This window comes from Macrobrachium nipponense, chromosome 11, assembly GCF_015104395.2.
Source record: "Macrobrachium nipponense isolate FS-2020 chromosome 11, ASM1510439v2, whole genome shotgun sequence".
NCBI classification, from domain to species: domain Eukaryota; kingdom Metazoa; phylum Arthropoda; class Malacostraca; order Decapoda; family Palaemonidae; genus Macrobrachium; species Macrobrachium nipponense.
In genome coordinates this window covers 28,400,560-28,422,955 of record NC_061087.1, presented here as the reverse complement: position 1 = coordinate 28,422,955, position 22,396 = coordinate 28,400,560, and the positions used below count along the sequence as shown (strand labels likewise).

At 41.7% G+C, this 22,396-nt stretch overlaps 1 protein-coding gene across 1 annotated transcript; it reads right to left on the bottom strand.

Moving 5' to 3' along the window:
* Positions 1-12,201: 12,201 nt before the first annotated feature.
* Positions 12,202-21,790, bottom strand: LOC135208410 (aspartate and glycine-rich protein-like). The gene is made up of 3 exons (XM_064240551.1): positions 21,544-21,790; positions 12,454-12,623; positions 12,202-12,369 (listed from the first exon to the last, which is right to left on the bottom strand). Exons 1-3 carry the CDS (start codon positions 21,788-21,790, stop codon positions 12,202-12,204), a joined length of 585 nt encoding a protein of 194 aa, XP_064096621.1.
* Positions 21,791-22,396: the final 606 nt, after the last annotated feature.

The window sequence follows — 22,396 nt, the reverse complement described above, 5'->3', positions numbered from 1 at the left end:
TTGCATGGCATATGTTGGTTGGTGGAGTCCCTACTTGCTGCCATTCTTTTGTTGGTTTGGGTTGGGAGTCCCTACTTTGCATTTTGCATCTGTTGGTTGGGTGGAGTCCTACTTTTTTGCATCCGTTTGGTTTGGGTGGAGTTCTTTACTGCTGCATCTGTTGGTTGGGTGGAGTCCTACTTTTTTTGCATCTGTTTGGTTGGGTGGAGTCTTACTTGCATGCATTTTTTCTGTTGGGTTTTGGTGGAGTCCTACTTGCATTTGCATCTGTTGGTTTTTGGGTGGGTAGTCCTACTTGCTTTTTGCATCTGTTGGTTTGGGTGGGTTTTGGAGTCCTACTTGCTTTTGGGGGGCTCTGTTGGTTGGGTTAGTCCCTACTTTTTTGCATGCATCTTTTGTGGTTTGGGTTTGGTCCCTACTTTTTTGCTGCCATCTTTGTTTGTTGGGTGGGGAGTCCTCTTTTTTGCATTTTCTGTTTGGTTGGGTGGAGTCTACTTGCTTTTGCATCTGTTGGTTGGTGGAGTCCTCTTTTTTTGCATCTGTTGGTTGGGTTGGGAGTCCTACTTCTTTGCATCTGTTGGGTTGGGTTGGTAGTCCTAACTTGCATTTGCCATTTTTTCTGTTGGTTTGGGTGGAGTCCTTAACTTGCCATTTTTTGCATCTGTTGGTTTGGGTGGAAAGTCCTAACCTTGCTTTTTGCATCTGTTGGTTGGGGATTCCTACTTCTTTTTGCATCTTTGGTTGGGTTTGGTGGAAGTTTTCCTACCTTGCGTTGGCCATTCTTTGTTGGTTGGGTTGGGAGTCCCCTATTGCTTTTGCATCTGTTGGTTGTTAGGAGTCCTTACCTTTTTTGCATCCTGTTGGTTGGGTTGGAGTTTCTACCTTGCTTTTGGCATCTGTTTGGTTTGGGTGGAGTCCTACTTTTTTTTGCATCTGTTTGGTTTGGGTGGCGTCCTACTTGCATTTAGCATCTGTTGGTTGGGTGGAGTCCTACTTGCATTTTGCATCTGGTTGGGTTGGGGAGTCCTACTTGCTTTTGCATCTGCCTTGTGGTTGGGTTGGAAGTCCTACTTGCATGCATCTGTTGGTTGGGTGGAGTCCTACTTGCATTTGGCATCTGTGTTGGGTGGAGTACTACTTTTTTTTGCATCTGTGTTGGGTGGAGTACGCTACTTGCATTTTGTTTGCATCCTGTTGGTTGGGTTGGTGGGAGTCCTATTGCTTTTTTGCATCTGTTGGTTGGGTGGAGTCCGAGTCCACTACTTTGTTTATTTTGCATCTGTCTGGTTGGTGGAGTCCTACTTGTATTTGCATCTGTTGGTTGGGTGGAGTCCTACTTGTATTTGCATCTGTTGGTTGGGTGGAGTCCTACTTTTTTTTGCATTGCATCTGGTTGGTTGGGTGGAGTCCATTACTGCTTTGCATCTGTTGGTTGGGTGGAGTCCTACTTGCTTTTGCATCTGTTGGTTGGGTGGAGTCCTACTTTTTTGCATCTGTTGGTTGGGTGGAGTCCTACTTTTTTGCATCTGTTGGTTGGGTGGAGTCCTACTTGTATTTGCATCTGTTGGTTGGGTGGAGTCCTACTTTTTTGCTTTTTGCATCTGTTGGTTGGGTGGAGTCCTACTTGTATTTGCATCTGTTGGTTGGGTGGAGTCCTACTTGCTTTTGCATCTGTTGGTTGGGTGGAGTCTACTTCTTTGCATCTGTTGGTTGGGATGGAGGTCCTACTTGCTTTGCATCTTGTTGGTGGGTGGCAGTCCTCTTTTTTACGGGTTTGTATTTGCATCTGTTGGTTGGGTGGAGTCCTACTTTTTTGCATCTGTTGGTTGGGTGGAGTCCTACTTTTTTGCATCTGTTGGTTGGGTGGAGTCCTACTTGCTTTTGCATCTGTTGGTTGGGTGGAGTCCTACTTTTTTGCATCTGTTGGTTGGGTGGAGTCCTACTTGCTTTTGCATCTGTTGGCTGGGTGGAGTCCTACTTGCATTTGCATCTGTTGTTGGGTGGAGTCCCTACTGCTTTTGCATCTCCGTTGGTTGGGTGGAGTCCTACTTGCTGCTTTTTGCATCTGTTGGGTTTGGGGGGTGGAGTACCTTTTTGCATGCATCTGTTTTTGGTTGGGGTTGGGTAGTCTACTTTTTTGTCATCTGTGGGTTGGGTGGAGTCCTACTTTTTTGCATCTGTTGGTTGGGTGGAGTCCTACTTCTTTGCATCTGTTGGTTGGGTGGAGTCCTACTTGCTTTTGCATCTGTTGGTTGGGTGGAGTCCTACTTGCATTTGCATCTGTTGGTTGGGTGGAGTCCTACTTTTTTGCATCTGTTGGTTGGGTGGAGTCCTACTTGCTTTTGCATCTGTTGGTTGGGTGGAGTCCTACTTGCATTTTGCATCTGTTGGTTGGGTGGAGTCCTACTTTGCATCTGTTTGGTTTGGTTTGAGTGTCCTACTTGCATTTTGCATCTGTTGGTTGGGTGGAGTCCTACTTTTTTGCATCTGTTGGTTGGGTGGAGTCCTACTTTGCATTTGCATCTGTTGGTTGGGTGGAGTCCTACTTGCATGCATGGTTGTTGGGTTGGATGGATCCCTACTTGCATTTGCATCTTTTGGTTGGTTGGGGAGTCCTACTTGCTTTTGCATCTGTTGGTTGGGTGGAGTCTGACTTGCATTTGCAATTGTTGGTTGGGTGCCCAGTCCTACTTTTTTTTGCATCTGTGGTTGGTGGGAGTCCTACTTGCATTCTTTTGGTTGGGTGGGAGTCCCTACTTGCTCTGGTTGGGTTGGGTGGAGTCCTACTTTTTGCATCTGTTGGTTGGGTGGAGTCCTACTTGCATCTTGTTGGTGGGGTGGAGTCCCTACTTGCATGCATGTTGGGTTGGGTGGAGTCCTACTGCTTTTGCATCTGTGGTTGGGTGGGGAGTCCTACTTGCATTTTGCGTCTGTTGGTTGGGTGGAGACATCTTGCTTTTGCATTTGATGTGGGGGTTGGGTGGGATGTCCTAACTTGCTTTGCATCTGTTTTTTTGGTTGGGTATGGAGTCCTGACTTTTTTTTGCATGCCATCTGTTTGGGTGGGTTTTAGTCCTACTTTGCTTTTGCATCTGTTGGTTGGGTGGAGTCCTACTTGCTTTTGCATCTGTTGGTTGGTGGAGTCCTACTTCTTTTGCATCTGTTGGTTGGGTGGAGTCCTACTTGCTTTGCATCTGTTGGTTGGGTGGAGTCCTACTTGCTTTGCATCTGTTGGTTGGGTGGAGTCCTACTTGCTTTTGCATCTGTTGGTTGGGTGGAGTCCTACTTGCTTTGCATCTGTTGGTTGGAGTGGAGTCCTACTGCATTTTTTGCAATGTTGGTTGGGTGGAGGGTCTACTTGCATTTTTGAACATCTGTGGTTGGGTGGAGTCCTACTTGCATTTGCATCTGTTGGTTGGGTGGAGTCCTACTTGCATTTTGCATCTGTTGGTTGGGTGGAGTCCTACTTGCTTTTGCATCTGTTGGTTGGGTTGGTGGCATTTGTCCTACGTTGCATTTGCATTTCTTTTTGTTGGGTTTTGGTTGGGTAGTCCTACTGCTGCATTCTTTAGTTGGGCTGGGGGAGTTCCTACTTTTTTTGCTTTGCCCTCTTTTTTGTGGTTTGGTTGGGAGTCCTGACTTGCTTTTTGCATCTGTTGGCCCTGGGTGGAGTCCTCTTGCTTTTTGCAGCTGTTTGGCTGGTTGGATTTGAGTCTAGTGCTTTTTGCATCTGTGGGGCCTGGGTTTTAGTCTAACCCTCGCTTTTTGCATCTGTGGCTGGTTTTGGAGTCTACCTTGCGTTGCATCTGTGGGGCTGGGTGGAGTCCATAATTTGCTTTTGGGCCATTCTTTTTGTGGGCTGGGTGGAGTCCTACTTTTGCTTTTGCATCCTTTGTGGGCTGGTGGAGTCTGCTTTTGCATCTGTGGGCGGGTGGGAGTCCTATTTGCTGCACCCCTGTGGCTGGTGGGAGTCCTACTTTTTTGCTTTGCCATCTTTTGTGGCCTGGGTTTGGGGTCCCTACCTTGCTTTTGCAGCCTGTTTTGGGCTGGGTTGGTTAGTCCTACTTTTTTTGCATTTAATGTTTGGTTTGGTGGAGTCCCTACTTTTTTGCTTTGCCATTTCTTTGTTGGTTTGGGTTGGAGTTCCTACTTTTTTGCTTGCATTCTTTGTTGTTGGGTTTGGGTCCTACTTGCCTTTTGCATCTGTTTGGTTTGGGTGGAGTTCCTAACTTGCTTTTGCCTCTGTTGGTTTGGGTGGAGTCCTACTTGCATTGCCATTCTTTTTGTTGGTTGGTTTGGGACCCTCCTTACTTTTTGCCTCTGGTTTGGTTGGTTGGAGTCCTACTTGCTTTTTGCCATTCTTTTGTTTGGTTGGGTTTGGGAGTCCCTACTTTTTTTGCACTGTTGGTTGGGTGGAGTCTACTTGTATTGCATCTGTTGGTTGGGTGGAGGTCCTACTTCTTTGCATTATGTTTTGGTTGGGTTGGGTGGGAGTCCTACTTGTATTTGAATCTGTTTGGTTGGGGGGAGTCCCTACTTCAATTTGCCATCTGGTTGGGTTGGGTGGAGTCCTACTTGCTTTTTGCATCTAGTGGTGGGTTGGAGTCCTACTTGCCTTTGCATCCGGTTGGTGGGTTGGCCGAGTTCCTAACTTTTTGCATTTTCTGTTGGGGGTGGGTGGAGTTTCCTACCTTTTTGCCATTCTTTGTTGGTTGGGTTGGGAGTCCTACGTGTTATTTGCATTCGGTGGTTGGGTGGAAGTCCTATTTTGATCTGTGGTTGTTGGTGGCGTTTCCTACTTGTTTATTTGCATTCTTTTGTTTGTTGGGTTGGAAGTCCTACTTGTATTTGCATCTGTTGGTTGAGTGGAGTCCTATTTTTTTGCATCTGTTGGTTGGGTGGCGTCCACTACTTCTTTGCATCTGTTTGGTTGGGTGGAGTCCTACTTGTATTTGCATCTGTGGTTGGGTGGAGTCCTACTTTTTGCATCTGTGGTTGGGTGAGCTATTGTGCATCTGTTGGTTGGGGGGAGTCTACTCTTGTATTTGCATCTGTTTGGTTGGGTGGAGTCCTACTTGCATCTGTTGGTTGGGTGGAGTCCTACTTGATTTGATCTGTGGTTGGGTGGTCCTACTTTTTTGCATCTGTTGGTTGGGTGGAAGTCCTACTTGTATTTGCATCGTTTGGTTTTGGTGGAGTCCTGCTTTTTTTGCATTTCTGTTGGTTGGGTGGAGTCCTTACTTGGATTGGTTTGGCATTCTGGTGGTGGGTGGGTCCCTACTTTTTTTGCCATTTGGCATTGTTGGTTGGGTGGGAGTCCTACTTTTGCATTTGCATCGTTGGTTGGGTGGGTGGAGTCCTACTTTTTTGCGTTTGCCATACTCCGTTGGTTGGGTGGAGTCCTAATTGTTTTTTATTTGCATCTGTTGGTTTGGGTGGAGTCCATACTTTTTATGCATTGGCATATGGTTGGGTTGGGTTGGAGTCCTAACTTTTTTGCATTCGTTGTTGGGTGGAGTCCTACTTTTTTGCATCGGTTTGGGTTTGGGGTTTGGAAGTCCTACTTTTTTGCTTTTGCATCTGTTGGTTGGGTGGAGTCCTACTTTTTTGCATCTTGATGGTTGGGTGGAGTTCCACCTTTTTCTGCATCTGTTGGTTGGGTGGAAGTCCTACTTTTTTGCATCCCTGGTTGGTTGGGTGGAGTCCTACTTGCATTTTGCATCTGTTAGGTTGGGTGGAAGTCCTACTTGAGCATTTGATCGTTGGCTTGGGGGTGGAGTCCTACTTTTTTGCATTTTCTGTTTGTTGGGTGGAGTCCTACTGCATTTGGCATCTGGGTTGTTGGGTGGAGTCCTACTTGCATTTTGCATCTGTTGGTTGGGTGGAGTCCTACTTGCTTTGCAGCTTTGTTGGTTGGGTGGAGGTCCTACTTGCTTTGGATTCTGGTGGTTGGTGGAGTCCTACTTTTTTGCATTTGATTCTGGTTGGGTTGGGTCGGATGTCTACTTTTTTTGCATCTGTTGGCTTCGGGTGGAGTCCTACTTTTTTGCATTTCTGTTGGTTGGGTGGGAGTCCTACTTTTTTGGCTATCTGTTGGTTGGGTGGGCAGTCCTACTTTTTTGCATCTGGTTGGTTTGGGGTGGAGAAGTCCTACTTTTTTTGCATCTGTTGGTTGGGTGGCAGCCTCCTTTTTTGCATCTTGTTGGTTGGGTGGAGTACGAACTTTGCATTTGATCTGATGGTTTGGGTGGAGTCCTACTTGCATTTGGTGAATCTGTTGGTTGGGTGGAGACCCTACTTGCTTTTGTATCTGTTGGTTGGGTGGAAAGTCCTACTTGCGTTTTTGCAATCTGTTGGTTCGGGTGGAGTCCTAAACTTGCATTTGCATTCTGCTTGGTTGGGGTGGAGTACTTACTTGGCTTTTGCATCTGTTGCTGGTTGGGTGGAGTCCTACGTTGCTTTTGCAATCTGTTGGTTGGGTTTGGGTTGGGAGTCCTACTGCCATTTGCAATCTGTTGGTTGGGTTGGAGGTTCCTACTTGCTTTTGCATCTGTTGGTTTGGGTGGAGTTCTACTTCTTTGCATTCTGGGTTGGGTTGGGGGAGTGCATATTGCTTTTTGCAATCGGTTGGTTTGGTCGGTGAGATTCCTTACTTTTTGCATCTGTTGGTTGGGTGGAGTCCTACTTTTTTGCATTCTGTTGGTTGGGGGGCAGTTGGAGTCCTACTTGGCAATTTGCAATCTGTGGTTCGGGTGGCGTCCTATTTTGCATTTGCAATCTGTTGGTGGGTTGGGGGAGTCCTACTTGCTTTGCAATCTGTTGGTTGGGTGGAGTCCCTACTTGGGCTTTTTTGCATCTGTTGGTTGGGTGGAGTCTTCACTTGCATTTGCATTCGTTATGGTTGGGTGGAGTACCTACTTTGCTTTTGCATCAGTGGGCTGGGGGGGTGGAGGTCCTAACTTCGCTTTGCATTCTGTTGGTTGGGTGGCAGGTTCTACTTCTTTGGGCATCTTGGTTGGTTGTTGTGGAGTCCTACTTGCATTTAGCATCTGTTGGTGGGGAGTTCCTAAACTTGCTTTGGCATTCGGTTGGGTTGGGTGGAGTTCCTATCTTTATTTTGCATCTGGTTGTTGGGTGGAGCCTACTTTTCTTTGCATATGTTGGTTGGGTGGGAGTTCCCTACTTGCATTTTGGTCATCTGTTTGGTTGGGTTGGAAGTCCTACTTGCAATTTTTGCATCTGTTGTTGGGTTGGGTGGTGGAGTCCTACTTGCTTTGCATCTGTTTTTGGGTTGGTGGAGTTCCTACATTGCATTTGCATCTGTTGGTTGGGTGGAGTCCTCTACTTGCTTTTGCATTTCTGTGGGCTGGGTGGGGTCTGAACTTGCTTTGGCATTCTGGTTGGGTTGGAGTGGAGTATCCCTACTTGCTTTTGCATCTGGTGGTTGGCGGTGGAGTCCTTACTTGCTTTTGCATTCTGTTGGGTTGGGTTTGGAGTTCTTACTTTGCTTTTGGCATCTTGTGGGCTGGGTGGTCAGTACCTACTTGCTTTTGCATCTTGGGTTGGGGTTGGAGTCCTATTTGGCTTTGCATCTGGTTTGGCCGATGGGTGGAGTCCTACTTGGCCTTTTGCATCTGGTGGGCTGGGTGGAGTCCGACTTGCTTTTGGGATCTGTTGGGCTGGGGGAGTCCTACTTTTGCTTTTTGCATCTGTGGGCTAGGGTGGAGTCCTACCTTTGCTTTTGCATCTGTGGGCTGGTGGAGTCCCTACTTGCTTTGCATCGTGGGGCTGGGTGGCCAGTTTCCTATTTGCTTTTGCATCTGTGGGCTGGGTGGAGTCCTATTTCTTTTGCTTTTGCATTCTGTGGGATGAGGGCCTACTTGCTTTTGCATCTGTTGGTGGGTGGGATTTCGTCTACTGCTTTTGCATCTGTGGGCTGGGTGGAGTCCTACTTGCTTTTGCATCTGTGGGCTGGGTGGAGTCCTAACTTTGCTTTTGCATCTGTGGGCTGGGTGGAGTCCTATTTGCTTTTTGTTGCATCGGTTTGGGGCTGGGTGGAGTTTTCCTATTTGCTTTTTGCATCTGTGGGTGGGTGGGTGGAGTCTACTTGCTTTTGCATCCCTGTGCGGTCATTTGGGTGGAGTCCACTACTTTGCTTTTGCATGTTGGGTTCTGTGGGTTGGAGTTTTCTACCTTGCTGGGCCTCGTGGGCCTGGGTTTGGAGTCCTATTGCTTTTGATCTGTGGGCTGTGGGATTACCATTGTTTTTTGGATCCTGTCGGCCGGTTTTGGGAGCTACGTTTGCTTTTGCATCTTTGTGGGCCTGGGTGGAGTCCTACTTGCTTTTGCTATCTGCCGGGCTGGGTGGAGTCCTATTTGCTTTGCATCTGTGGGCTGGGTGGAGTCCACTCCATTTGCTTTTGCATCTTTGTGTGGTTGGTCATACGTGCTGGCATTCTTGTGGGTGGGTTGGAGTCCTATTGCTTTTCTTGGGCATCCTGTGGGCTGTTTTGGAGGGTACTATTTGCTTTTGCATGGGCCGGGGTGGGTCCTATTTGCTGCCAATTCCTTTGGGGCTGGGTTGGAGTCCCTACTTGCTTTGCATCTGTGGGCTGGGTGGAGTCCTACTTGCTTTTGCATCTGTGGGCTGGGTGGAGTCCTACTTGCTTTTGCATCTGTGGGCTGGGTGGAGTCCTACTTGCTTTTGCATCTGTGGCTGGGTGGAGTCCTATTTGCTTTTGCATCTGTGGGCTGGGTGGAGTCCTATTTGCTTTTGCATCTGTGGGCTGGGTGGAGTCCTATTTGCTTTTGCATCTGTGGGCTGGGTGGAGTCCTATTTGCTTTTGCATCTGTGGGCTTTTGGGTTGGAGTCCTACTTGCTGCATCTGTGGGCTGGGTGGGAGTCCTACTTGCTTTTTGCAGCGTGGCTGGGTTGGAGTCCTATGCTTTTTGGCATCTGTGGGCTTTGGGTGGAGTCCTACTGGCTTTTGCATCTGGTGGGCTGGTGGAGCCTACTTGCCTTTTTGCATCGTGGGCTGGGTTGGCTATTGCTCATCTGTGGGCTTGGGTGGAGTCCTATTTGCTGGATCTGTGGGCCTGGGTGGAGTCCTTCCTTTTTGCATTTTCTGTGGGCTGGGTGGAGTCCTATTTGCTTTTGCATCTGTGGGCTGGGTGGAGTCCTACTTGCTTTTGCATCTGTGGGCTGGGTGGAGTCCTACTTGCTTTTGCATCTGTGGGCTGGGTGGAGTCCTATTTGCTTTTGCATCTGTGGGCTGGGTGGAGTCCTACTTGCTTTTGCATCTTTGGGCTGGGTGGAGGATGAGAAAAGATACTATTATACTGTTGGCTAATGGACGTAAGGACATACGGGTATCATCACTGTCAGGTTTCTGAGAGAGAGAGAGAGAGAGAGAGAGAGAGAGAGGAGAGAGAGAGAGAAAGTCTGGTACTATGTAGAATTTGAAACTTCATTCTCCTGCCGCTGTGTTTAGACAGAATTAAACGTTCCTCTGTGACGATGCTCGTTGCAGTTTTAGTAATGAAAATACGTTGTTTGGAGTTACCAGGTCCTGGAGGCTATTGTATTCCAGGAACTTTTAAGTCTTTGGGTAATTCCAAATTTAAGTCTTGGGATAACTCCCGTAAATATAAATTTTAAGTAACTCACCTAAATTTAAGTCTTTGAATAACCATAAATTTATGTCTTTGAATAACTCCCCTAAATTTAAGTGTGGTTAATTCCCCTCTCTTAATTTTAAGTCTGGGATAGCTCCCCCTAAATTGTAAGTCTTTGAACAACTCCCCTAAAATATGTCTTTAAGTAACTCCCCTAAATTGAAGTTTTTGAATAAATCTCCTAAGTTTAAGTCTCGTCCATCCCGTGGGATTGAAGTATGCATGACTTCAGTTATATCACATGACTCCCTGATAATCTTTTAATGGCATCAAACATGCATAATTTTAATCTCTTCGAGGGGATGATGATAATGTATGCATGACTTCAAGCAGTCACGGATCCCCCCCCCCCCCCACCCCCCCCCCCCCCCCCCCCCCCCCCCCCCCCCCCCCCCAACCGTCTTCTCTTTTAATTCATGAATTCAGATCCGCCATTCTCTCTCTCTCTCTCTCTCTCTCTCTCTCTCTCTCTCTCTCTCTCTCTCTCTCTCGCCGTTGCAGACGGAAGGTGCGAAAGTGTTTTTCGAAGATTTTCATTTTTCTCATGTTCGTATTTCTTGTCCTGATGAGAGAAAGAGAAGGAAGAAATGTTTTAGGAGTCTTTTTCTCAAGTTCTTGTTCCTGATTCAGAGTGACGAAGAAGGTCTGAAACCATTTCAGAAGGTTTTACTTTTCAGATTAGTATTTTTGATTCTCAGTGATGACAAAGGTCTGAAACTGTTTTTAGTGGATTTTTTTCTGATTCGCTTTTCTGATTCTCAGTAATGACAAAGGTCTGAAACTATTTTCAATAGATTTTTTCAGATTCTTTTTTCTGATTCTCAGTGATGAAAAGGTCTGAAACTGTTTTAGGAATATATATTTCAGAATCGTGATTTTGATTCTCAGTAATGCTGAAACCGTGTTCAGATTTATTTTCTTAAGTGTCGTATCTGGTTTTTATTGGTGAGAAAAGTCTGAGACTTATTTAGGAATCTTTTTTCATATTCGTATTTTTTGATTTTCACTCTGGAAAAAGGTCTTAATCTATTTTCAGAAATATATATATATATATATTATATATATATATATATATATATATATATATATGTATATATATATATATATATATATATATATATATATATATATATATATATATATATATATCAGATTCGTTTAGTAGTTTGCATGCTTACTCCCCGAGTAAGCGAAAATAGAATAAAGAAAAGCAGAAGGTTTTAATGCAAAGATATATGACCCTTTTCTTAAAGATAATTTGGACTCCATTCTTTCTTTTTTCTGTTTGTGTTTGCAGTGCAATCCTCTGGTATAACTCTGTTGATTTTTGTTCGAGTAATTGCTTGACGAGTGAGTTGTGGACTCACGTTATCTCTTGCGTGCAAGCTGATTGTTTCAATGACTCTATCCTTCTCGTAGGAGGGAGTGCCATCAGTTTACCTCCCGCGGTGCACGGTAGGCGCTACTTAAGGTTCTTTGCAGCGTTCCCTCTGCCCCTAACTGCAGCCCCTTTCGTTCAGTTTTACTTGACAAACGTTCATATTCCTTTTCTTCCATCTTACTTCCCTTAACCATCTCCTAACAATCGTTACTGTCAATTTCCCTTGTGCATACGAGTGAACGAGGAATGCATGCGAATGCTCATGGAATTTATTTCTTGCCCATTATTTTTCATCTTTCTGTTATACAATGCCCTCCTGAAAAACAAGGCGTGATCCGACCTCCAGCTTATTCGGGACTCATGCAAGATTTTCCCCTCACCCATAACGTGAATTAAGGCGTACGTAAATCTACGGTCAAATAGAGCCTGGTTTCACCAACGAAAATTAAAACGAGTACTATGCTAAATTTTACAAGAAATGATTTGTCTGTACTGTTTAATATACACATTATTTATTTGTTTACATTTTCATTCTAATAAATAAATCATAAACATCCTATCCTAAAATTCCCGTCTGTTTAACTCAACGCGAAACACCTTTTTCAGACCTTTTTTTAGGCTTTTCCATAGACCTTTCCTATCCACCCCTTCCCCCTTAATAACAACAACAACATAATAGTAGTTTGTAGGTTTACTCCCCGAGTAAGCGCAAACCCTGGTTTCTCCAAATACATTCCGTCTGTTCTTTGTCTCGTTTATAAATGAGAGGATAATACACCTTTCCCCCTCATTCTCAAAACAGTAGTTTAGGAAGTAACAGGAAATAAAAGGACGAAGGAAAATACGACGAAAAGAAAATCATGAGATAAAGAGAGAATGAAGTAGGAGGTAAAGAGGAGAAGTAAAGAAGTAAATAGATATGAGAGAGTGATCACGAATTCTCTGGTGGGATATGAGGAAGAATTCCGAGACAGTGGAGAGAAGAAGAAGAAGAAGAAGAAGAAGGAGAAGAAAGAGGGTACAGAGAATAAGGAAGAAGAAGAAGAAGAAGAAGAAGAAGAAGAAGAAGAAGAAGAAGAAGAATCCCAAATAAGTCGAGAATTGCGTTCTCGGGAATATGCGTCTTCACATTAGCATTATAATTGTTATCGCTTTCTGTCCCTTCCACGTTTCAGTCTATTGGGTTCATTATCCGTCTTAGGGTCCTCCGTCATCATTATCCAAACTCCAGGTCCTTCATCATCATCATCATCATCATCCTCGTCTTCGTCTTTATCATGATGAACATCATTATCTTCATTATCATCATCATCCTTATTATAATCATCATCATTATATCTTCATTATTATCATCATCAATACCATCATCATCTTAATCTCATTATCATCATCATTACATCTTCATCATTATTATCATCATTGTCAGCATCATCTTCATCTACATTATTTTCATCATTAATATCATCATAATTAGCTTCATCATAACCATCATCTTCGACATTATTATTATCATAATTTTCTCCATTACAATCATCACTATTTTCATCAGTATCATCATCATCATTATCTTAATTTTCAACATCATATTTATAATTATCATCATTTTCATCATCGTCATGTTTATCATCATCATTAACCTTGTCATCATCATCATCATATTCATCAATGTCCTTATTATCATCATATTTTCATTATTACATCTTCATCATCATCATATCTTTATCATATTCATTATTATCTTTATAATCATTATATCTTCATTATTATATCTTCATCATAATCTTCATTATCATCATCATCATTATCGATTTTCCAGGAGGCGTAAGACCGCTACCGGGCGTTCCGTCATTTTCGGGAATTAATGGAAACGATTTCTTCCGCCATCTCGTTGGGGGGGGGTGGGGGGGGGGATTTGAATTCATTTGAATTTGGGGGAAAGTTGAGCTACGGATTCTGGTCTTATCGGTTCCTGTTCAGGCTCTTTGTTATGCCTAGTATATATATGTGCTTGTGGTTGGTGTATCCTTTCATATATATAATATATATATCTATATATATATATATATATATATATATATATATATATATATATAGATATGTGTAAGCTTCTTGTATACTATGTATGCGTACGTAAGTACGTGCAAAATAAAAGCCAGCATCCCACATTCCATTTCTCTCCCACGGCAACAAATAAAAATGGAAACGCGCGGCACCAAATAATATTAAGAGTTACTGAATAAAAGATTCTTGCTTGACTCAGTTATGCAAATTCCAGCCAGCCATCTTTACAGGAAAGATTTAGAAATGAAAGTATTTATGATGCGTTTTTGGTTGTCGTAGCTGTAGTGACAGTCGGCGTAACCTTGAATTTATTATTATTATTATTTTTTTTTGTGAGGGAAACCTCGAGGCCTCTGGGAAAGATGGGATAAACTCAGGGAAAAGGCAAAAATATATATCAAAAGAAACAAAGAAGAGGAAACTTGATTTCATCAGGCGATGCAGAAAACTTCATAAAGCAAATTGAAGTCTCGTTGTTGTCTGAAGTCAGTTTCCCTGTGACGCAACTGCGCTGTTTCTTCTGAATGAAATTTTCCTCGGCTCAAAAGTTAATCTCATCAAGCGAGGACGTCTTCTCTAGACAATTTTTATTGTTTAATGTGATACTCGGCGTTGTTTTGTATGTTGTTTGAATGGTGGTTTTATTTTTGTTTTTGTTATTTAAAAAAAAAGTTTTTTAGGGAGGGGGATAAAGCCCCCACGTGGTTTTTTTGTCATTTTTTTTTTATACCGAAGTTCAACGTTCCCTTTTTTGTATTCTTGGTTTAAATGTTGTAAAGTGATACTCGGTGTTTTTTTGTATGTTGTTTGAATGCTGTTTTTATTTTCATGTCTATTTTTTTTGTAGGGAGGGGGCTAAATCCCCACATGGGTTTTTTTTGTCGTTTTGCAATAACAGTTTATTCATTAATAAACAGAGACACAGATTGGTCAATTGCAAACGGCCCCAAAGCCTTCAGGTTCTGTAAGTAATGTTCAAATCAAGTGAATGCTGAAGTGAATAAACAAGAATATTAGGAGTACTAACTTCCCTATTTTTCTTTGTACTTTCAGAAGCAAAGACTTGCTGGGAGAGGAGACACGTCAGCTGTGAGCATAGATCTCGTCGACTCTGGAGTGACCAGTGTACTTTGTAGGTTGTTATTGGCTTGTATTGTGTAACCAGAACAAAAAAAAAAAAAATCAAGTCAGCGGAGTTTCTTGTTTCAATATGTGAGTTTCCAGTGAAAACAAGCCAGGGTGGAAAAAGAATCAAAAGCAATAATAATTAATAAAAAAAAAAACTACTTTTCTTTCTGAAATCAAGGGACTTCAAGTTGCATTCAGGAAGGTCGAGACTTCCAAAAGGGGAAAACAATGGCCCACTCCAGTGTGAGCCTCCCAGCCCGTCACCAACGGGGTCGGCCGGCTCTCGTCGCCCTGTGGTTCGGGGTCATCCTCTGCTCCGTGACATTCCGACCACCTCCCGTCGGCGCCGTTGGCGATTCCCAATTTTTTCGGGCTGAGGAGACCCCACAAGCAACCTGAAATCTGGAGAGTCATCAATAGAGGTACGTTTTCAGAATTTAATCAATTTTTTTTTTTTTAAAGAGTATGCTCGCCCTGGTTGGTTGGTATTGAAGAATGCAATAATGTTAGGTAGTTGTTGTTGATAGTACAGCAGTATAGAAAAATTTTGTATTTTTGTGTAATTGCAAAAGTTGTTAAATTATTTGTCCTAATAGTGAATTTATTCCAGGGTGAAATGCATTGGATTTCCAATTATTAATTTAATTTTGTGTACACAGTCTATGACCAAAGAGATGTCATTCATATGTGCGAACACACATTCTACAGCAGATAATATGCATAATATACAAAGCAAATCCAAATAAATACATATCAGTTGACCCAGGGGACAAACAATTCTATCAACTGAAGGCAAACAATTATAACGGGTTGGAATAATTTTGGTTATTATGAGATGCCTCCGCTATGAATGCATTTAATTCAAAGCTTTTGATGTCGGGTACAATAATAATTAATCGGTTGCTGGCCGCTGATTCGATTTCAGTGTTTTGAAAACTGGATTCTGGAATCTAATATGTGACCTTTTAAATAGTTGGATGACCTAACTTACAACCCTAAGACTGATGTTGTGGCGGTTACTGCTCTCGCATGTTTTCAACAACCCAAAATGTATTATTAGTATCATTAAGTTTGTTAATCTTGATATATTTTGGAGGTGGTTAGTGATTATCCCCGCCGATTATTGCCAGGTTTAACTTTTGCTGATTTTATTTTGATTAATTTGTAGTTGATTGGAACTGTTCCCCATTAACTTTTTGCTCTGGTATTTATTATTAATTAGTTATTATTATTTATTATTTTTGATTATTATTATTATTAATTATCTTGCCCCTCTTCGCTCGTCGATATTAAAAAGAAAAGTTAAAGTAAAGAAAACGCGCCGAATAAAATCGAGTTTTCCGTGTACAGCGTTAAATTGCTGCTAATGGAAACAATCCCTTCTGCCACGGCCAAATGAAACTAAAACCAACCCGCGGTACCTATTGAAACTTACAGGCCACATTCCCAGGATGGTGGCCTGTGTTGTAGGTGCCAGACGCACGACCATGGCTGACTTTCACCTTAAATCAAATGAAAGTACCTACTTAGGCTAGAGGGAGGTTGAAAATTTTGGTATTTTTGATGGACATGAATGGTGGGATTGATTAAAAACCGTACCCAATTTTGTAGCCCTCTCAGCCCTGTGAAGTTTCAAGAAAGACTAGAAGATTTTATTGGATCCTTTCGTAATTCGTTTGCCGCTTGTTGAAACCTTTTATGGGGAATGATTCATTCCCGTCTCATTCCTCGACTTCGGACCCTTCTGGCGAGGATTGTCGGTCGTTTTTCATTGCTGACTGTCAGCTCCTTGAGGAGAAAGGTGTCGATAATGGGCCGGATTTTTAATTTCGGTGATGATTAGGCTTTGTAACGAGAGGTCGTTTCCATAACTTTCACGGAGGGACTAAGGGAGTAGAAGAGAGAGACCTTAACCTTACAGCGACCTTACATCTTGTTCGGGTTGCCCAGGGTCCCTCAGTGTGAGGCCCACCTTCTAATGTCTACCAGAGACTGTTTGCTAGTTACATCTTCCGGATTATCATTTTGCATCTTACCGAATCTTGGTATGGGTCTGGGGTGATGCAGTTTTAGATATTTGTCGAGCTTGCTTCTTCTAAACACATCCTACTCTCCCACTGAATCCTGATTATTCCTCAGATGAGCTGGTCAACGCATTGAATCGGACGCTTGCATTATCGAATGCTGGATTGCGTAGGGTGGATTAATGTCCTGTGTGCTTTCCTTATTTTTCCCTGGGTATTTATTTTTGGGCACTTTAATTAATCTACCTCTGCTTGCTCTTTCTGAATAATTTTTTAGTTCCATCGAATATTTTTCTTGCTATTCCTTCTATCGGTTTTTGTGTCCATGCCTGAATTATCATTGTTGAGCGTTTCTCTTCCTCCTTTTCCAGACCTATATCAATTTTTAAGAATTGTAGGTCTTTCCCAGTAGTCTAGGTCCTTTTAACTTCTTCTATTGTATAGCTGTAAAGGACCCTTTGTAACACTCTTCTTTTGTGCAAATATCCTTTTGAATCAGTGTGCCTTTGGTACCATATCATATTGTGCAATATTCCACGGGTGCACTATTACGAAAAATAATAGTGTTTTATAAAGCATAATCATGTGTTCAGCTTTTCTTGTTTTGAAGTGCCCGTAACAACGATTCCACATTTTTTGCTTTACATTTTTGCCAACAGAGTTGCTATTTGATCATTGCATTAAACACAGTGTTCCTAATCAATCAATCATCAACCCGAAGGTCTTTTAACTTAACGGTTCCTTATTTGGGTGATGGTCCTCGAGTTATTAGGGTCCCACATTTATATGCATATTAGCTTCTTTCTTCTTGTCTGTTCCATAAGTTTATTGATTCAAATTTATCCAGAGTTAAATTACCGATCCACTATTTACCTCTGCCCAATCAATAGTACTTTGGTTCAAGGTCTCTTTGTAGAGCGTTTCCTATGCTCATATCAGCAAGTTAATTTCTCTACTTATTCTTGTGTCATTCTGCGAAAAACTACTCAACTACCGAATCCTTAACATTATTGTTGTATATGTCTTCCAAATCATAATAACAAACAGTATTTGCAGCTAACCCACCCGTTTAACCTTTGCGGCACACCGGATATTGCCCATTGGCCTTCATCCGAATTTCCTCGTCGTTTTGCAATAACTATCTGTTTTCTGTTGTGTAAAAATTCTTTTAAACCATCTTCCCTACTTTATCCACGATATTGGGTTTTGTTTTCTAATTTTCGTTCGCATAATATATTGATGGTTCTTAGCTTTATTCCAAAAAAAAAATAACAGCCCCCCCCCCCTTTTTTTATTTGCAAAGTGTCTAAATAAACCGCACATCTGTTTCATTTCCGCTTTTCATATTTTTGAAATATGTTTTTATCACGGGGGTGGACTAAAACAGTTTGGGTTTGATGTACTTTTTCCGGGTACGAAACCATGTTGTTTTTTTTGTTCCTTTTATTAAAACAAATTCTTTTTGGTTTTATTAAACTGTTTCATAACTATTTTTGTTTCTTCATTTACCCTTTCATACACTTTCTTATTAATGTTGATGTTAGACCTCACAGGCCTTTAATTAATTACTTGACCTCTAGTCTTGATCCACTTTGAAAGTGAGGGGTAATATACGCTAATTTGTGCTCAATCATATATCTTGCCTGTATCTACACTTTGTCTTAATAATATTCTGGCAAGTGGCTTTTGCGAATAGGAATGAAACTACTTTCTTTAACAAAATTAGCAGGAATTCCATCTGGCCTTGCCCTGCAGCAGCTTCCATTTTTTAATTTTCATTAATAATCCGTTGCACAATATCCAGCTTCATTCAATATCACTATGGTCAGCTAAATAAGTTCACTATTTTTCATCCCTTCTTTAACTTCTATATCATTATCTTCATCGTATCTATTGCTAATGGGGTCGAATTTCTCTCTTATAATCGTTCTGTCCTGAGTTCTGCCATTTCATGTTGCAAATTTCCTTTTTTTCATTCGTTAATTCTCCCTTGTCAATTCTCAGAGGGCCTATTTGTTCTATTCTTCTTTTAATTCATCTTCTTCGCATATTATGAGTTAATAATAGTTTGGGTTTTGACTTGATATTTAATAGGGTTTTTTCTTCCAAGTCCCGTTTTTTTCATTTTCGTTTATTGATTACTGTACTCAATCTTTTTTCTGGGCAATTTTTTCTATCTTGACGTTTTTCTTTAGTTCTAATAACTTTCCATGCATTTTTTTTCCTTTGCAAACGGACCGTTTTTTCCACTTTCTTTACTGGATTTGTTCTGGAACAAGATTCTTGCTGTCCTGCTTGGTATTGCATGAATGAATGTTTTCTTTTCTTCTTGCGGCGTATATATTTTTCACTATTTATCTCCAATAGTTTTATATAATATCTCCGTAGTTTACCCGCTTATGTCATTCACCCTTGACGAAAATGTTATCCCTCAATCTTTGTTTAATTATTCTTCATTAATTTGTCGACCATTTCTAATTTTTTACTTGTAGAGTTGTATTTTACCATAATCCTTTACCCACTTTTTCATTTCTTGCTTATCTCTTATTTTCTTTCATTGCTTTGGAATGAACTTTTTGTTAATTCTATGACATTCATGGTCTGAAAGAATAACCTTCCGCGAATTTAATAAACTACTTTATTTTCTTTAACAAATAATTCATCATCGTTCACAACAAATACTATGGTCTAAAAGTATTTTGTTCCTTTCTTGTTGGCAGGTGATTTATTTGTTGGAATGTTGTTTATTCTAGTAGCATATCTAATGAGCTTTTCAAATTGGCCATCTTATCTTCTGACAACTATCTTTTTAAAATTTAAAAAAATGTACTCTTTTTTCTTTTTTATATGGTAAATAAGTACAAAACCACAATCTCCCATATTTCGTTCTTTCCATTCTACACGAAAGGAAAGTTGGAAGTCCTCCAGATAGGTGAATAGTCCAGTCCCAATTGTGATTTCTTTCTACATATATCATCCAATTTTTCAAATTATGAAGTCAAAACTCTTTAGTATTAGGAAGGGATCTATATATTGTACTATGGTTCATCAATTTTTTCAGATTCGCATTTCTACCGCTATTAGTTTCCACATTCTGGAAGTTTATACTATAGTTTCTCATATATTTTTCCTTGTTGGTTTTTTGTCTTTCCCCATATAGTTGCGGTTCCCCCTTGATTCCTATTTTTTCTATCTGATCTATAAGTTTGGAACCCATTTTATTGATTCATCATTCCCAGTCTTGGGTGGGAAATTACCAGGTTTTAACTTACTTTATTCCATTATATCTATTTTTCTTTTCATTTTGGGTTAGTTCTTCTAACAGTACTACTATTTTTTCCCTTTTTGAGTTACTCGTAACTAAACCCTGCGCATTGCATCACTATGAATGGTTTGACGTGTTTTCCTCCGCTTCCCAGTTTAATACTGCTCAGTAATAAGGAGTTTTCCCTCATGGTCTCTTTCCTCTGTTCTGGTATGTTGTTCTTTTTTTCATTTCCTTGAAATTCTGACATTAAAAAATCCAACTTTTCCATAATATTTGATCTTCCGTTCATCATAATTCCATTACATATTGTGGGTTACTGGAATCTGCAATTTTCCCTTTCCCTTCTCCGCTTTCTGACAATATCCTACTTGCAATAATTAAATACAGTTATTGTCTCTTGAGTTAGAATTTCGGAGCTATGATGCTTTGAAGTTGTGAATTCTTTGTGCTGGACACCTCTAGGCATATCTCATTGGTGGTTTTGCTTTTCCTCTTTTAACCTGGATATTCTTGATTTTCTCTTCTTTATTTGTTTCTTTTTCTTATTTTGGATTTTATTACTTGGGTTGGGTTATTTAGTTTGATTTATGATTCATGGCTACAGGGTGCATTATTTTATTTGCATTTTTTGTCGAACTTACAATCCTTTTCCTTCTTTGTAGGATTTTTGAACATATTTTTTTGGACTGTATGATCTCTGCAATCATCCCCATACCATCCATCCATGAAGTATGGCCAGAGTTACCCCATATTTCATTTCATAGTTTTGACCATATTTCTTAGGATTGTTTGTGTAGTAAACCATCTTTTCTCCAAAATCTGCAATTCCCTCGTTTTCAAAAGGTTGCAGATTTTGTCTTTCTTGTCTATTTTTTCCTCTTTCCCGTCATTGTATAGATCTGGGTAGAGCCCTGCTTCGGGATGATTTTGCTTTTTCTGTTGTCATATCGAGTAATTTTTTTATTTCTTGCGTAGGTATGGGCTGCTTTTAAAGTTGCCATCATATGTAGTATCAATGAGTATCTCTGCATCCATACTTTTTATCTTTGTTCTTTGTTTTCCTTATTTTTTTTCTGTCATTTCATTTTTCGTTTGTAGGAGAGCGAGCAGAGAGAGAGAGAGATAAGTGAGTATGACAGAGAAATTGGAGAGAGAGAGAGACGAGAGAGAGACGAAGGAGAGGGAGCGATTTAGGGGGAAAGGGGAGTTGGGGAAAGTTAAGACGGAATGAAAAGATTAATAAAAGAAAAACAAACAACTCCTTTCCCCAATTATGGAGCTAAGTTAGAAACTACTATGTGAGGAAGGGAGGGGTGCAGCACATCGGGTGGCGGTGGGGGGGGGGTGGGGGGGGTTCGCAGCTGCCATGATAAGAACAGCCCCAATTTTGGCCTCAAGTCCGGAGCTGCCAGAGGAGAGAGATAGAGAGAGAGAGAGAGATAGGAGGAGGGCAACAACGCAAACAAGCAACATCAAGCAGAAAGAACGGAAAAGAAACGCCAGCTTTAATCTCAGCTTGCTGGTTTAAGGACAAAAGTAAACGGAAAAGCTGTTTTAGAAGCCCTGGTCTCAAACGATGGACGCCATACGAGCGCTGACCTGCATCTTATTCCTCCTTCTCCTCCACTCCTTTGTACCTCCTCCATTTCCCTTATCCAAATTCCTACCTCCTCCAATGCCTCCCCTACCCCCTACCCATCCTCCTCCTTCCTTCCTCCCTCCTTTCTTCTCCACAATTATTCTTTCCCTCCTCCTCCTCTTCTTTTACCTTTACCTTTCCTCCCTTCCATCCTCCTCTTCTTCTACTTCTGCTTCTCCTCCTTCCTCCCCTTCCTCCTTGCTTTTACCTTTTCCGCCTGTTTCCCCTCCTTCCCTCCTCCTCCTCCTCCTTCCTCCTCTTCTACCTTCCGCTTCCTGCCTTTTCCCTCCTCCTCCTCTTCTTCTTTTACCGATTCCTTCCTTCCTCCTTTTTTGGCCCCCCCTCCTCCTTCCGACTTCTTTTTTACCTTCGGCTTCCTCCTCCCCGGCTCCTCCTCCTCTTCTTTTACCTCCTCCTCCTCCTCTCCTCTTCTTCTCTTCTTCTCTTCTCTTCGTCTTTCTCCTCTTCTTATCTCCTTCTCCTCCTTCTCCTGCTCCACTTCCCCTACCCCTTCCTCCTCCTCCTCCTCCTCCCCGTCTTTGTTGGCCTCGCAGCCCTCCCTCCGGGTCTGGTGTTTGGACGTCTCTCAGACAAAGGACGAATTGGTGGCTCATATGACGAAGGGCTTTGTACTACTTTCAAGTTAAATGTATCTGGAAGGGGAATTTGGAGGAATGGACCTCGGGGATATCGAAGGATATCGAGGAGATTGCTCTCATTTTTCATCCCCTTTCGGGCCCCCCGGGAGGGTGGGGGGGGGGGTTGGAGTGGGGAAGGACAGGCTAGGTGATTTTTTTTTTTTTTTTTTTTTTTTTTTTTTTTTTTTTGTTTTTTTTTTTTTTTTTTTTTTGAGCGAGGTCCGGCGCGGCTGCCATTTCGTCGTCATACAGGGTGTCCATAAAGTCCCAGTACCATTATAAGTATTTATTGCTCAAAATGGTACTGGGACTTTATGCACACACCCTGCATAACGAATTTCGGCTCAAAAGGCGCGAGGCGTTTAATTAAGACGGAGAGGATTTTCCTGGTCTTATGAAGGCTGATTTTTTTTATATTTTTTTTTTTTATACTTTACTGTAAATATATTTTGGTTTTGGTTCCTGATAGTCCCGGGTAAACGGGAACTCTGGGCAAAATTGTTTATTTTTTGTCAAAATGGAGTCGAGGTGTTTTTCTGTACAAGAACAATGTATTACCAAAGATCCTTGCAAAAAAGGCAT

Excerpts from the sequence above, each read along its gene's own strand:
- LOC135208410 (XM_064240551.1), bottom strand. The coding sequence starts at position 21,790 with ATGAGCCACCAATTCGTCCTTTGTCTGAGAGACGTCCAAACACCAGAC. Across the intron at positions 12,624-21,543 it reads CGGGGAGGAGGAAGCCGAAG|ATAATGATGATGATGATACT; the intron begins GTAAAAAAGAAG and ends TTGAAAATTAAG. Across the intron at positions 12,370-12,453 it reads ATGATAATAATGATGAAGAT|GATGATGATGATAATGAAGA; the intron begins GTAATGATGATG and ends GATTATAATAAG.